Here is a 15,418-nt window from a genome sequence, read left to right on the forward strand (position 1 = left end):
CGAGTACTCCGGGTTAGTCTCTGGTTGGCCCACGTCAGGGCGCTGAACGCCAGGCGGAAGGGGGCGGGGTCTTATCGAAGAGGAGGCCGCGCTCACGCGCGTTGCGGGAACTGCGCGTGCGGTCGCCGCTCGGAGCCCGGCCTGGGCTGCGTCACCCAGGTACGGAGCCCGGCGGGGCAGCAGCAGGGCAGCTCCGCCGTGTTTTTCAAGCCAGCCACGGGGGGTGGGAGGGAGCTGGATGCAGGGGTGGCGGGAGCGGGGCCAGAAGGCTCCTAGCGGTGAGGGGAGGCTGCCCTTCCCGGGTGTGTGATCCTTTCCCCGTCGGATCGCTGGGGAATGCAGCCGGCTCCAGGGAAACGTGGGAAATTGGCAAAGGACGTTGTGCTAAAGCCCTCCTCTGGTGGAAACTGTCACTGGCTCTTTAAAGAGCGATCGAGTGGTTAAAACAATATTTCAGAAAGAATAATTCGTGTCTAACCACGCTTTGGGCTCTAAAACCTAAAAATAACAAAATGTAGTAGCCTTCTTGCTCTTTTCCTTAATTAGCAATGGAGACTGGTCCTCTGTGGCTCACAGCCAAGGGTCTCACGTGGTAAACACCAGTTAGCAAATAGTTGCTGTCTTGTAAACGCTGCCAGACCTTAGCACTTCCTACTGGGAGTCGTTCTGCTAGCAATCCCGATTAACTGTTGCCCTCCTTTTGTAGTCATTTACCCCTGTCCAAAGTGAATGTAAAATGCTGCCAAAAAAGGAGAGCATTTTGCACCCCCATTGCACAAGTGTAAACAAATATAGGAACGGGTATAGTTGTGGATCAGGGGTTTTTGTGTCCTTCATTAGATTATCATGTACTACTGGAGTGTTAACTCTAGGCGCAGAGAAGTGTACCTTTACACATAGCTGTAACATGTTCTTTATGGGAGAGGTATCTGTACCTTGGGACTGAGAGGGCCAGATTCTTTGCTGTTGTAAATCAGTACACCTTTGCTGAGGCCTCCTTACTCTTTTTTTTTCATTATGAACAATTAGACTGTCTTTCAAAGGTGTTAAGACTAATGTTATAAAATGGGAGGAAGGGGGACTGATTCAAAGGCCTGCTTGAAGTTTCACACAGAGTAAATATTTGTGTTACTATTCGTTGTGTTTTTATAAGTAGCACCTGCTATAGGGCGTGGTGCTTTCCAAACAGAAAAAAGGGAATGGTCCCTTTTCCAAGGAATTCAGTCTAAGTACAGATTGACAGGCAGACAAATAGGCAGAAGTTTGGGGAAATGTGAATGACATACTGTTCTCTCTTTTTAGTTAATGTGCATGCCAAGTAGATTCCCTACTAACTTTGCAGGGGGGCAATAAAAATACTTCTCCAAAACTTCCTTCTGATTACATGCTAGTTTAACTCAAAGCAGAGTCAATGTAGCTATACAGCTTAATTTGGTTGAATATGGATGGTAGTAAGAGGCAAGAAGGCATCCTTTAAAAAGTGGAATTTAAATACTAGTGAGGAAAATAGAAAGGAGCATAAACTCTGGCAAATGAAGTGTAAAAATATAATTAGGAAGACTAAAAAAGAATTTGAAGAACAGCTAGCCAAAGACTCCAAAAGTAAGTACATCAGAAGCAGGAAGCCTGCTAAACAACCAGTGGGGCCACTATACAATCGAGATACTAAAGGAGCACTAAGGGATGATAAAGCCATTGCGGCGAAACTAAATGAATTCTTTGCATTGGTCTTCATAGCTGGGGTGTGAGGGAGATTCCCAACCATGAGCCTTTCTTTTTAAGTGACAAATCTGAGGAAGCTGTCCCAGATTGAGGTGTCATTAGAGAAGGTTTTGGAACAAATTGATAAACTAAACAGTAATACCTCGCCAGGACCAGATGGTATTCACGCGAGTTCTGAAGGAATTCAAATGTGAAATTGCAGAACTACTAACTGTAGTCTGTAACCTATCATTTAAATCCGCTTCTGTACCAAATGACTGGAGGATAGCTAATGTGATGCCAGTTTTTAAAAAGGGTTCCAGAGGTGATCCCAGCAATTACAGGCCGGTAAGCCTGACTTCAGTACCGGGCAGACTGGTTGAAACTATAGTAAAGAACAAAATTGTCAGACACATAGATGAACATAATTTTTTGGGGAGGGGTCAGTATGGTTTTTGTAAAAGGAAATCATGCCTCACCAAATCTACTAAAATTCTTTGAGGGGGTCAACAAACACGTGCACAAGGGGGATATAGTGTACTTAGATTTTCAGAAATCCTTTGACAAGGTCCCTCACCAAAGGCTCTTAAGCAAAGTAAGCTGTCATGGGATAAGAGGGAAGGTCCTCTCATGGATCAGGAACTGGTTAAAAGACTGGAAACAAAGGGTAGGAATAATGGTTAGTTTTCAGAATGGAGAGAGGTAAATACAAGTATCCCTCAGAGATCTGAACTGTACCAGTCCTATTCAAGATATTCATAAATGGTTTGGAAAAAGGGGTAAACAGTGAAGTGACAAAGTTTGCAGATGATACAAAACTACTCAAGATAGGCAAGTCCCAGGCACACTGCAAAGAGCTACAAAAGGATCTCTCAGAACTGGGTGACTGAGCAACAAAATGGCAGATGAAATTCAGTGTTGATAAATGCAAAGTAATGCACATTGGAAAACATAATCCCAACTATACATATAAAATGATGGGGTCTAAATTAGCTGCTACCACTCAAGAAAGAGATCTTGGAGTCATTGTGGATAGTCCTCTGAAAACATCCACTCAATGTGTAGCAGCAGTCAAAAAAGCTAACACAATGTTGGGAATCATTAAGAAAGGGATAGACAATAAGACAGAAAATATCATATTGCCTCTGTTTATATCCATGGTAGATCCACATCTTGAATACTGCGTGCAGATGTGGTTACCCAATCTCAAAAAAGATCTATTGGAATTGGAAAAGGTTCAGAAAAGGACAACAAAAATGATTAGGGGTATGGAACAGCTTCCATCTGAGAAGAGAGAAGACTGGAAATTTTCAGCTTGGAAAAGAGATGACTAATGGGGGATATGATTGAGGGCTATAAAATCATGACTGGTGTAGAGAAAGTAAATAAGGAAGTGCTATTTACTCAGTCTCATAACACACAACCTAGGGGTCAACAAATGACATTAATACTCAGCAGGTTTAAAACAAACAAAAGGAAGTATTTTTTCACACAACGCACAATTCAGTCTCTGGAATTCCTTCCCGGAGGATGTTGTGAAGGCCAAGACTATAACACGGTTCTAAAAAAAGAACTAGAGAGGTTCATGGAGGATAGGTCCATCAATGGCTATTAGCCAGAATGCGCAGGGATGGTGTCCCTAGCCTGTTTGCCAGAAGCTGGGAATGGGCAACAGGGGATGGATCGCTTGATGATTAACTGTTCTGTTCATTCTCTCTGGGGCAACTGGCATTGGCCACTGTCGGAAGACAGGATACTAGGCTAGATGGATCTTTGGTCTGACCAAGTATGGCTACTCTTATGTTAAATACATAATTTATCAATGTGCAGTTCAAAAAATATACTTGTCAATAATAGGACTCTTGCATAGTTCAAGAATTACTGTTTTAAATTAACAGTGTGAACTTGAAATCAAGTCAACTTTAATAAGTGTTAAAGGTAGTTTCAGGTACGGCACTACACTTACTCCTGAGTTTCCATGCCAATTCTTAGGGCCTCTAATTGAGAAGCCATGATTCTGCAGATGTTTTCACACATGTTTCTCTATAAGCATTGAAGTCAGTCTAATAACTCATATACTTAAAGTGAACTAAATATGAAGTAGATATGTAAGTGTCTGCAGGAATGGGATGAGGTTGTCTTTTTTTATTTTATTTTATTCTGTTGCTGTATGCGCAGGTAACTAAGGCCCTGATCCTGTAACTGCCTGGGTATAGGCATGTGCTTGAGCAGGTCTACCCATAGGCTTGGGATCTAACTGACTATACACATGTTCTGCAGTCAAGTGTGCAAAGTAATCAAGTTGGGGGAAAAAATACACCAAAATAATTTTTCTCTGATGGGAGGAGGGGTGTCTTTGGGAAACAGACCATTAAGGGAGCAAGGAAGAAATCCTATAGACAGGTTGTTCAATGCCCTCTGTAGGGTTTCTTCCACCTCCCTCTGAAGCATCTGGACTAGATGGGCCACTGGTCTAATATGGTAAAGTAATTTCTATATTCCTGTTACACTGTCATTTCTCTATAATGTCCCTTTCTTTTTTTCCTCCTGTAGGCAACTTCCAGGGGAACACTTGACCTGATATGGCTTTGATTAACTTACAGAGTTTCCAGTTTTATTCTTCTACTGTACGCACATGCAGATCCCTGGGAACACTAAGAAAAACCTTGAACCACCTTAGTGATCAAGGCAGACAGCTAAGGTCATGGTGCTGTGGTTCCTCGGTCTTTGGCACAGTACTTTCAAGGGTTAGGTTTCGGTGTGTGTTTTATAGAAACTACCATGCAGAACTCTGGAACCAGCCTAACTCCATTACGGGAACTGTGCATCTTCACAGAGATGCTGGGAACAGTTCTAAATCTGATGGCAAATGGATGGATGAACAAAAATTTTTCATGGAGCTGAACAGCTTCAGTTCATCCAATGAGATTTTTAAATTTCTGAGTTCTTTAGAAATTATATCCGACACCATGGCGGCAGCAGCTTTACAGAGGATCTGTGAATTTGAAGTGGATGACAGTGGATTGAAGAATCCCAAAGACATATTGGAGAATGAAGTCTTCAGGGCATTATGCTTTCAGTTTGAACATGAATCACAAAAGCTGTCAGACACTGGTCTCGTGACTGCATTGCAGGCTTTGATAAAGTTGCGTGTAGATCCCTGGAGTACTTTGATTGTGCGTTTGGTATCAGAGAGCCAGGAACGGCTTGATAAGGGACAATTAACCATTAGAAACCTGTGTATTCTTGGAGAAAGCTTGCTTGATTTGGAAGGCCCAGGTTGTACAATGCTAGAACAAATTGTGAACCAAGTACAAGGAAAAAAGCTTGAAGAATGGACCACTGAGGAAATAGCAATGGTTTATGGAATACTGCAGATGAGTATTACAGAAGAAGGACAATACCAAGACTTGTTAAACCACATGAACAATATCACTTTAACCTTAGCTCCCCAACTAAGCCCTAAATTGATAAGCAGAATACTGAATGCACTGGTTATTCTTGACCAAACTCAGGCAATTCCTTTAGTAATAAGACTATGTAAGTATTCAGTGAGGCATGTCCCTCGATTCACAAATGATGAACTAGCAAATGTGCTGGGAGCTTTCATACACTTTGGACATGCTGACCAATTCTTCACAGAAGCACTGGAAAGGCTTGTTCCCAAATCCTCCTTCACCATGCACCCGGAAGCAGTCAGCAAAGTCATGCAATACTGCTGCAGAAAGCTGATCCGTTCTAAGCCCATCTTTGATGCAGTGGCAGAAAGTTTTGCTTATAATGCCGACAAATGCACCACCAGACAGATTGCTGAGTATATTGTTCCATTTGGGACACTCAGTTACCTACCACCAAGTGCTCCCTCTGTCTTCAGAAAACTTGAAAGGATACTAAATGCTCGCTTTACTCAGTTTCAGCCTCACACCCTGCTGAATCTGCTCCACTCATGCACCCTTATTGAGCGTTACCCAGTAAACTTTCTGGCAAAAATATTTAACCCCTATTTTCTTCAACAGCTGCAGGGTAAGGGAACTAAGTTCATCTGTGTCTCTGGTGCTCTGTATATTAGCTTCTCTCATACCAGCTCCTTGCCAACCTATGTGTCTCAAACTCCACAATCAGCTGTTGGAGCTAACTGAAGAAGAGGGGATCAGGAAGTTGAAGGTGCCTGTACGAAGTTTAGAGACAGAAATTTTGAAAGGAGAGCAGAAAGATAGGCTCCTTCCCTGCTTTAGTTGTTTCTGATTAAATAATAATACTTAGCACCTTCGTATTTTAAAAGTGTTCCATAAACTTTAACCAGCTGATCCTCAGAAATTAGTAAATACTATCCTCGGCATAAACTTTAACCAGCTGATCCTCAGAAATTAGTAAATACTATCCTCGGCTTACAGATCGGGAAAATGAATCACACATTGTGGGGATGGGTGGAAGAGGCTTCCTTTCCCATGTTTAATCCACTGGAACTCAGTGCCTCTCTGATGTCATGATATCTTGCAAGATAACATGAAGAACCCAGATCTTGCCAGATATTTATTTTTCTTCAAAATTTAAAAATACAGCTATAAGTAAGTGAGAGAGATGATTTTCAAATATTTGATTTTTATATGTAACTTTTAAGTTTATGTGCATGTTCTGTTAATGATTCAGGATAAAGCAGCTTTTATGAATGTTTCTTTAAAAACAACTCCCCTTTGTACAATGACTTGCATGGGAATTCTTGTTGAACACATATCTGTACTGAATGTCTGAATCTTTTTGTTTCAGCTCAAACACCAGGTTTGGATAGATTTGTCCTCTCCCAGCTGACCCAGCTCTTTTTAACAGTTACCTTGGAGTGTCCCTTCTATGAGGTAGTAGATATAAGTTGAAATATTGTTTGGGATTTTTTTAGTCCACATAGTAATCATTGCATAATTGTTCCTTCTGAAGCAACATAATATAGACCAGTGGTCCCTAAACTTTTCAGGTTAATGCCCCCCCCTTGCCCCTGTCTGCCCCTCCTTCACCCCCTGGGCCAGGAGTGGGACCGTGGCTCTGGAGGAGGGGGGAATGGAGCTGCGGCCCAGGGCCAAGGCTGGGGCCAGTACTGGGGCAGAGGCACGGTCAGGGGCCGGGAGCTGCAGGCAAGGCTGAAGTAGAATTGGGAGTGGGGCTGGGTGGCACTTCCTCCCTGCCCCCTGTGGGGGCAGGCCCAGGCCCTGTTGCACCCTCCATGAACATTCCTCTGCCTCCCACAGTTTCGAGACCTCTGATATAGATATATAGGTCTCTTTTCATGATTAAAATTGTGAGACAATGAGCTTGTCCTACTTTATTTTTCTGTTCTCTGCACAACCAGTTACATACAATGCACCATATGCAGCCATTTAAAAAAAAATCCCAGTGTGAGGTCATACAGTGGAATCTGTCTGGTTGCAGAGGGAAGGGTTATTGGCAAGGATTTCAAAAATGTGTAAAAGAAACTTAACCTACTCTGCCTGGCAGTTTGTCTGACAAAACATTTATTGGCAGGAAAATGCTAATTCATCAAAACAAACTTTTTGGAGGAAAGGCTTGGTCTACCCTTTTAATGGCCTGATGGTGCGAGATGCTGAGTGATATCCACACCCCTGGGGGTTGAGGGTATGCAGCATCTCACAGGGTCAGGTTCTTATGGTTTCTCTCACAACCACTACATAATAAACAGCTGTCCTACTTCTCACACTTTAACCCATAGAAATTCAATATAATATACAAAGGCTGGTGAGAAAGGGGGCACTGTGATGAGGGGACTGCTTCCCTTAGCCTGAGATATGTTATAAAGCCTGTAGTTGTAGGTGTTGGGGATGAGGAAGTGACAAACTCTTTGGACCATAAATGAAATCCTGCTTTAGGTATGGAGGACCTTAAGAATTAGGTCTTTATGAAGAACTTTATGATGAGAAAGATGGAGTCTTTATTTTTCCTATCCCATAGGAAAGCCCAGTGGAGGAGCTAGCATTTTTTGTCTAGTGGGAGGAACATCTGAGTCATGGGATGCCCTCTTCTTTTCTCTTCTCTCTTCTCTCTTCTCTCTTCTCTTCTCTCAATTTCTGGCTATGTAAAATGCTGGCAAATCACTCTTGCCTAATTTCTTTACTTTCCACAGGAAAGTAAAGTGTTGTCTGGCCCAGTTGTAAGAGTCTAACAGCAGTGTTGTCTTTTTCTCCTTGTTTCCTGTGCCTGGGTCTGGAGGGACAGGGCAGAGCTGATGTTAGTGTTGGAGCTACAGAATTCTGGGACTCACCTGTAACTGACAGGAGGTCAGGAGGACTGGAAACCAAGCACATCTGGCAGGTGTAGTTACCATGACTCAGACAGCAGGGATCTCAAACGACATCCATTGGGAGTGAACTCACCCATTGCACTGAGCTGTGCATAGAAGACATTTCCCTTTGTTTTTTTTCTTTGGTATGAGAGGATATAGAAGGTAACACAAGCTCCTGTGATTCACCAAGCAGCTCCACTGGGAAATTGAACCCTTCAGGCTTGTCTCCTTGCAGCCTGTAGTGTGGACTAGCCTAGGCCATCCTTGAGGCTGATGGTGGATGAATATATATTTGAACATATAATAAGAGTCTTGCTTGAAGTGTTTCTGTTGTTTTAGTTTGGTGTAGTATTTGCATCCTGTTTGTTAGGGTCCTGATTCAACAAGATTCTAAAGCACATTATGTACACTCTTTTACAATAATACACTTGCTAACTATTAAAAAAATAGCTTACCCGCCCCATTATTTTTTAGTTTCTTAATTACCTGCATATGTAGGAAATGTTTCTATGTGCTACTGAGGTAACTGTAAGAGCAGAGCAGATAGAGGCTTAGATTTTATCTTTTTTCTTGCTAAGTGAAATTTTATGAGTATTTCCTTTTCTTTGCTCTTTTGATAGGGTCCTAAACTCCTTCCAAAGTATCGAGTAAAGTCCTTTCTCATACCAGGCCGTTCACTGGAGTCCTCTGTGGACGTTCACCTCTACAACAGGGTGAAGACTGGACTAGTTGATCTGCTAGGAACAAGAATGTATTTTGCTTCTCATGTGTTGACACCATATTGCTATACATTAGGTGAGTGGTGATGTCATTTTTTAAGGTAGAGGTGACTGGACCTATTGAGGTCCCTTCCAGACCTACACTTCTCTGATTCTATGATTATTGTCACACTGTCTGGAGTGGCTCAAGACTGAGAGTACCAATTTCAGGGCAGACTGTCAAAAAGCAGGGCAGACACCCCAAACTGGTGGTGTGATCTGTAATTAGATGTCACCAACCCAATAACAAATGTGAATTCCCAAAGTACAACCATAGTTTGCTAATGGAGTCACAGACAGCCCCCTTAGACATTCCAGTCTGTCTTGCCACCCAGGCAAGCTGGACTATGTGGCAAATGGTCACTTACAACAAAAATCACAAAATACTCAGGTTGCTTCCAGTCCCAAGAGACCAGTCACTTATCCCAGATCAGTTTGTTCCTTAGATCTCACACCAAAAACAACGTTGGTAACTAACTAAAAGTTTATTAACTAGGAAAAAGAAATCAGAGTTATTTACAGGTTAAAGCAGAAAGCATATACAAAAGTGAGTTTCAGTCTCTGATTCAAAAGGTGATAGAGTTATAGTAATCGGTCAATTCAAAGCATCTTTGGGGCTAACCCCTACCAAGTAGCATGGGGATCTCTTTGCTTATGTTTAGGAATATTTGCCCCTCAGTCTAAACAGCATGAAAGAGAGATTCAGTTTCTCCTTGTCAGGGATTTTTATCCCCTCCACTCCAGAGTTCAAACTGATGGGATGAGTTCATGGGATGAGGTCTCTCCTTCCTGGAGGAAATTAGGAATGCAGTCAGTAATCCTTCGATGCTACACAATGCTTAATTTGCCTTCAATGGCCATGGACAAGCACTTTACCTTAATCAGTGCTGTATGTCCTATTTGGCGAGTTACAAAATTATAGAGGTTTACAATGCAAAGGCTCAGTGTAACTTTATACCATGGGCTATAAAGGTTATAAGTGAGATCAGTATATGCAACATATTACAAGCATTTTATAAAGTCTAAGCACATTCTTATCAATTTACCATCTAATATCTATTTTGATAATGCTAACACACAGGAAAGCAAGACTGGTTTCTAGCTATGCATTTTTAAGTGTTCAGTGGGGCCTGGGGCCTTGGCATGAGCTGGGCCTTGGCATGAGCTGGCACTTGGCCTACCAGTGTCACAAGTAATATTATAGTAGCGGAACTTTGCATCTTGTTGTCACAGTTTAGAGCAACTGCACCTGTATTCCCTCTCCGTGGTCCACGAAAGGTACCCATTTTAGTCTCGCAGCTCCTCAGCCATCACCTCTGGAGTAGAGACCCATGTCTCCTTCCCTCCTGTCTAGGATTTTTCCAGGCTGCACATTTTTCTGCCTACACTGATAGTCACAGCATGCCATACAGCCGAAACAGGCCAGCAGCTGCGCTTTGCTTTCTCTTTGAAGGCTGTGAACAGGTGTGATGGCCAGCAGGTACAGTTACCTCCCAGCTCTTTCTATGCAAAACAGAAAATGTGCAGTTTAATATATTCTTATTTGTTAAATGTATATTGTGATCTCTCAGACCAAAAAAAAAAAAAAAATCAGACAAAATTAATGCTATAAACCTTTTTAAAAAGCAGTGTTCTCAAAATGTCATAGTTTGAAATTCAAAGTTCTTAACTGACTCATGGCACAGTGCAGAAAAAGAAAACTGAAAAATAGAGATTTTTTGTTTTGTTTTAAAAAAAATAAATTTTGTTTTAAACCATCTCCAAAATGTCTTGTCAGGCAGGGAAAGGTAAGCTCAGATTTGCATGTGCACACATAAATTTTATTTAGCAGGAGTCCACTCATTTTAAACTTTCGGGTGGAAAGGATATTTTATTAAGAAGTTGGTGGGGTGGTTAAAATGAGATCTAGAAAGGAAGTTACTAGGTGCATGCAGTGTTATACACTTACATTGTAGGCAATACAGCTATGGAAAAATGAAGATATGCCACTATCTTGTCTTGAATGTCAGAAAATTCTCCACTTCAAGTGTGCATGAAGCCAAAGAATCATTCCTTGATTAAAATCTTGGCAAACTGAAGGTCTAGGTTGTCCGTGGTAATTGCTGGCTGCCCAGATTATACATACCCAGCAGTTGCATAATTTACTTATGTCTTTTTTAGAAATATTTTCCATATGTTTGTCTGCCTTGTTTATTCTTTAATCATTAACCGCCTCTTTCTTCTTAACTGCTTTTTAGACGGGCACATGGATAGATGTAATTTGCAGTAGAAAGCTACGTTCGTTCTTGGGGAGTGTCCGTCCCTCAGGGAAAAATATTAATACAATTACAGTAAGCAGTGTATATTGTATGAAAGCATTTGTTTTTCTTTCCCACTCGTCCCTCCCCCAACCCAGATGTTGAGATTAAATTAGATGAAGAAGGCTTTGTATTACCTGCCACCCGATATGAGGAGGTGCACAGGAGGTAAGAGAACTACAAACACTAGAGGCAAAGACCATCAGACTGTGAGATTACATTAAATTGACAAAAATGGCAATATTCAGGGTGAAATTCTGGCCCGATTGAAGTCAATGGGAGGTTTGCAGTGAAGCCAGATTTATACCCTGGGTATCTTAAAACCTTGACTTGCAATGTATCACATATAGAGCCACATTGTGAGTGGTGATGAGGGACAGACGAGGAATTCACTCTTCACTATGTAGGAGCCAGAATGGATAACACTAATTTTCTAATAAATAAATAAATAAAAATTAAATCTAATTATTTTACTTTCTTTATTAGTTGTTTGTTTTCTTACCATTTTATACTTTTAAGTTGCTAAAGTGGATGTTTGGTACTTGTTTCTTTAGTTTCCTAATTGTAAAATTTCAGATTTTACATAAAGATCTTTTTTCTACTAATTAATTTCACCTTTAAAATGTCATCTGTGCTGAAAAAGTTAAGTCCAGGGCCTTATTAACATACTTCATGTGAGACCAGCACAACCTCAGTGACTAAACTGATGAGCAAGGAATTTATACTATATTTGCTATTGGACTTTCATAAGTCAAGGAAGCTGAATGCTTTGACCAGGCTGTACTCCTCCATCACAATTTTCAGTCTGATATCCGTGGGACTTGTGCTCCTAAGTCATATAGGTAGTTTTGAAAATCGCACCTATAGTTGTCTAAATGTGGGGTTAGGAGCTTAAACATAGCCTCTTCCTTTCAAAAAGTTTGGCCTATGTTCACAATAATTTTTAATTTATTGAAAACTGCACATTGTGAAAGATGAGGCAAATTTTGCTTTGGAATGACAAAGGTTTTATGCCATTGAGAGACATTTTTAATCAAAATACAGTTTTTGGCCTTGATGCTGCAAACCTTATACACATGCTTAACTTTAAGTAACATTCATATAAGTAAAGCTACCTGCATAAGTGTTTGCAGGATCAGACTCTTGTTTTCAGTGTTTTGTTTTTACCTGTATCAGTTTTGTAAGATTCAAATAAGATACCACACCAATAGTGGCATTACAAATAAACAATTTAGGTAATTTGATTCATTATATATTTTAATGAAAAATTGCTATATAAATTTTTTTCAAATTAATTTTAGAAAGTTTCAACCTGATTTAAATACATGATGTAACAAAAAATCAAATTGTTTAAATTGCCTTGATTTAAATCACTCTACCCTGGGAGGGGCCAATCATAGTAGCAGCCCCTCTGCTCTGACCCCGTGAGGGACTATGTGCTCTAAAAGGGTGTGGGGAAGAGGCAGTATCCCTTGCCCCCTTCCCTGGGGCCCATTAAGTAGGTCTAATAATTGATAATGTTGTTTTTAAATGCACTTTTGTGTTTGATTTTAGAATAGCCCTGTGTATTGACGGTCAAAAGAGGTTTTGCAGCAACAATCACAGTCTTCTAGGCAAAGAAGCTATTAAACAAAGACATTTGCAATTACTTGGTTATGAAGTTGTGCAGGTAAGGGCTGAAGCCATCAGCTAGTGCTTCTCTAGCTAGAAAAAGATTGAAGGCTAATTTATAATAAAGGTTAAAGCTACTGCTGCAAACACTTCCCATGCTGGTTGTGGACTTGCTCCGGTTATGTGACCTCTTCCGTTTCTTGGTCTCTTCTTCTGGTCTTCCTTTTCTTTTTTATTATTAATTCATTCTTTCTGCTTGCCAGTTGCAAATTTCAAGAGCACTCAGCTCCTATGACTGTTTTAAGATTCAAATCCTGGTTCCATTGACTTCAGTGGAAGTTTTGTCACTTGAGTTCAGTGAGACTAGGATTTGTACCTAAATGTCTCACTTTTTTTTTTTTTATTTTCAAAAGACCTTAACTGGGATTTTTTTAAAGGTGAAGGGTTTCTTGGTGTGTGTGGTTTTTTTATTTTTTTTCCTAAGAATACATATAAAGCCTCTCTTCTGTTCATAGAATCCCCACAACTAGGTCATTTTCTTTAGTTTGCTTGTTGTTCATATTTATTTAATTTTTGCTGAAAGACTTTTTTCCTGTGTGGATTGAAGTAAAATCCTTTTTTAAATTTTGCAAATGGAGAATTTGTTATAATCAGCTAGTGCAATGCACCCAACTTTAGTAACTGACTCTGATTCTGCAATGAACTCCACACTCAGGCAGTCCCTATAGGGTCCACTTGCATGGAGTCAGCTGCAAGATTGGAAGCTTAATTTGCATTTTTAAAAGCTTAACAAAATTTGACGTGAAATTATTCATTCACGAAAATTTCATTTTATGAAAGTTAATCTTAAAGAATATTGACTATAATGCAGTTGTTCATTTAAAGCAATTTCTCACAACCATTTCTCTCTTTAACTTCCAGATTCCATTTTTTGAGTTTGAGACTTTAGATAACAACAGAGAGATAGTAGAATATCTGCACAAGAAAATTTTTCCTCATACCTACAGGCTCAGCTGGTGATACAATATAACAATAATAGAATACAGACTGGTCTACAGCACCTCTAGGTACTGTGAAGTATAAATATTTTGCATGGGAGAACCACTCTACTTTCAAAGTAACTCCTCATGGGATGATTTTAGCTTCCGAATGTGAGTCTCTCCAGTTCCTGGATGGATTGATGTACAAAGAATTAGAAAGGGCAACAGAATTTATTTTGTTTTGTGTGAACATTTACTGCAGCTGAATAATAATGGAAAATGCTTGCAAAACCGTTCATGCTGAGTTTCCTGGGTATTGCACTTTTCCTTTTAGAGTTGACAGAGATATGCTTATTATTAGACAGATATGCTTCTCAGTGGTACAATAAATTCAGTTGCACAGTGTCAAATTGTGCACTGTCTTACACTGTGCAACACTGGAATTATTGGAGTTTCCAAAATATATAAAGCAGGGTAGAATTTTGCCACTCATGTGACATAAAAGGCTTAGTACTTATGAAACAAATTTAAATACCCTAAAGTAAAGTATGGTTTATTATCATAATTGCATATATATTTAAACTACTGTTAATTTCTTTAATAATGTGATTTAAGTATGCAAGTTTTCTATTTACCAGGAATTTTAAATGTAAAAGAAAATCAATGCACTTCATTCATATTTGCTCATGTTCTTATTTATATTTCTCACCATTTTAGATTTCTCAGCTGTATTCCATAGAACCTAAAATATTACTGGTTTTAATGTTCAGTGACTCTAATAAAGAGCACTATTGCCCACTGATCACAGAGTAAAATAATTTATTTGAAAGTATGAAGAATTCATTGCATTGTCATCAATCCAGTACTGTTTGTTGTACTGCTCTTTTTCCAGTTAAAATGAAGAATTATTCTTAAAGATGGAAACTTGAATCCCCAACTACCTTGCACTGTCAAATCAACCTTATTTTCTCTGATAAAGACCACTCGTTACAAGCTAATGGAGTTACACAGGTGGCACTGAGAGACTCGTTTGTTCGGCAGAATGTGTGTTGTTGGAGACGATGTCTGAGATAGAGGTAGCTCAGTTTTACTTTGAGAACACAGGATGAGTTCAGTGAGGAAAAATCTTTCATGCGGGCTAGATTGTTTCCTTTATGTCCAGTGATGTGTAGGTACTTGTGCAAATAGTAAAGCCAAGCTACAAAGTTAAGCAAGATTGACCGTAATTACTACAGATGGCAGGTGACCTAAGTCAGAGGGAAAATTCGTGTAGTTTTAAAACCAAACAAAAATACACCTCTTCTTATTTCATTAAAACATCCACCTCTTCTAGCATGGGTTCTGGTTTTTTGTTTTGTTTTTTTCTGAAGGTACATCTACACAAGGATAAAAACCTGCAGCTGGCCCAGGCTCACAGGATTTGGGCTCTGGTCTGAAAAATTGCCGTGTAGATATTCAGGCTTGGGCTGGAGCCCATGCTCTGGAACTCTGCAAAAGGGAAGGGTCCAGTCCAAGCCTGAATGTCTACATAGCAATTTTTCAGCTCGGAGCGCAAGCCTGAGTCAGCTGACGTGGGCCAACTGCAAAGTTTTTATCCCTGTGTAGATGTACCTTCAGAAAAAAATCCTTGTTGATTGCTTTTGAAATGCAGACATCTGTCAGAGCTGCCAAACAGTACCCAGAGGTTTGAGGTTGATGCCAAGAGCTGGAAGGACATCTAGATTTTATTTACCCTGACGTGCTTTCTCCTCACTTTGTCCTCTCCCAATCCTTACCTCACCC

General features: G+C 40.2%; 1 protein-coding gene across 1 annotated transcript; it reads left to right on the forward strand.

The window, feature by feature from the left end:
* Positions 1-63: 63 nt before the first annotated feature.
* FASTKD3 (FAST kinase domains 3) lies at positions 64-14,240 on the forward strand. Its single transcript, XM_084619401.1, has 7 exons — positions 64-159; positions 4,255-5,724; positions 6,469-6,554; positions 8,611-8,785; positions 11,144-11,213; positions 12,600-12,714; positions 13,578-14,240. Exons 2-7 carry the CDS (start codon positions 4,284-4,286, stop codon positions 13,674-13,676), a joined length of 1,986 nt encoding a protein of 661 aa, XP_084475527.1. The 5' UTR covers positions 64-159; positions 4,255-4,283; the 3' UTR covers positions 13,677-14,240.
* The last annotated feature ends 1,178 nt before the right edge of the window (positions 14,241-15,418 follow it).

The sequence above is a fragment of the Lepidochelys olivacea genome (assembly GCF_965140295.1).
Source record: "Lepidochelys olivacea isolate rLepOli2 genome assembly, chromosome: 2".
Classification (NCBI taxonomy): Eukaryota; Metazoa; Chordata; order Testudines; family Cheloniidae; genus Lepidochelys; species Lepidochelys olivacea.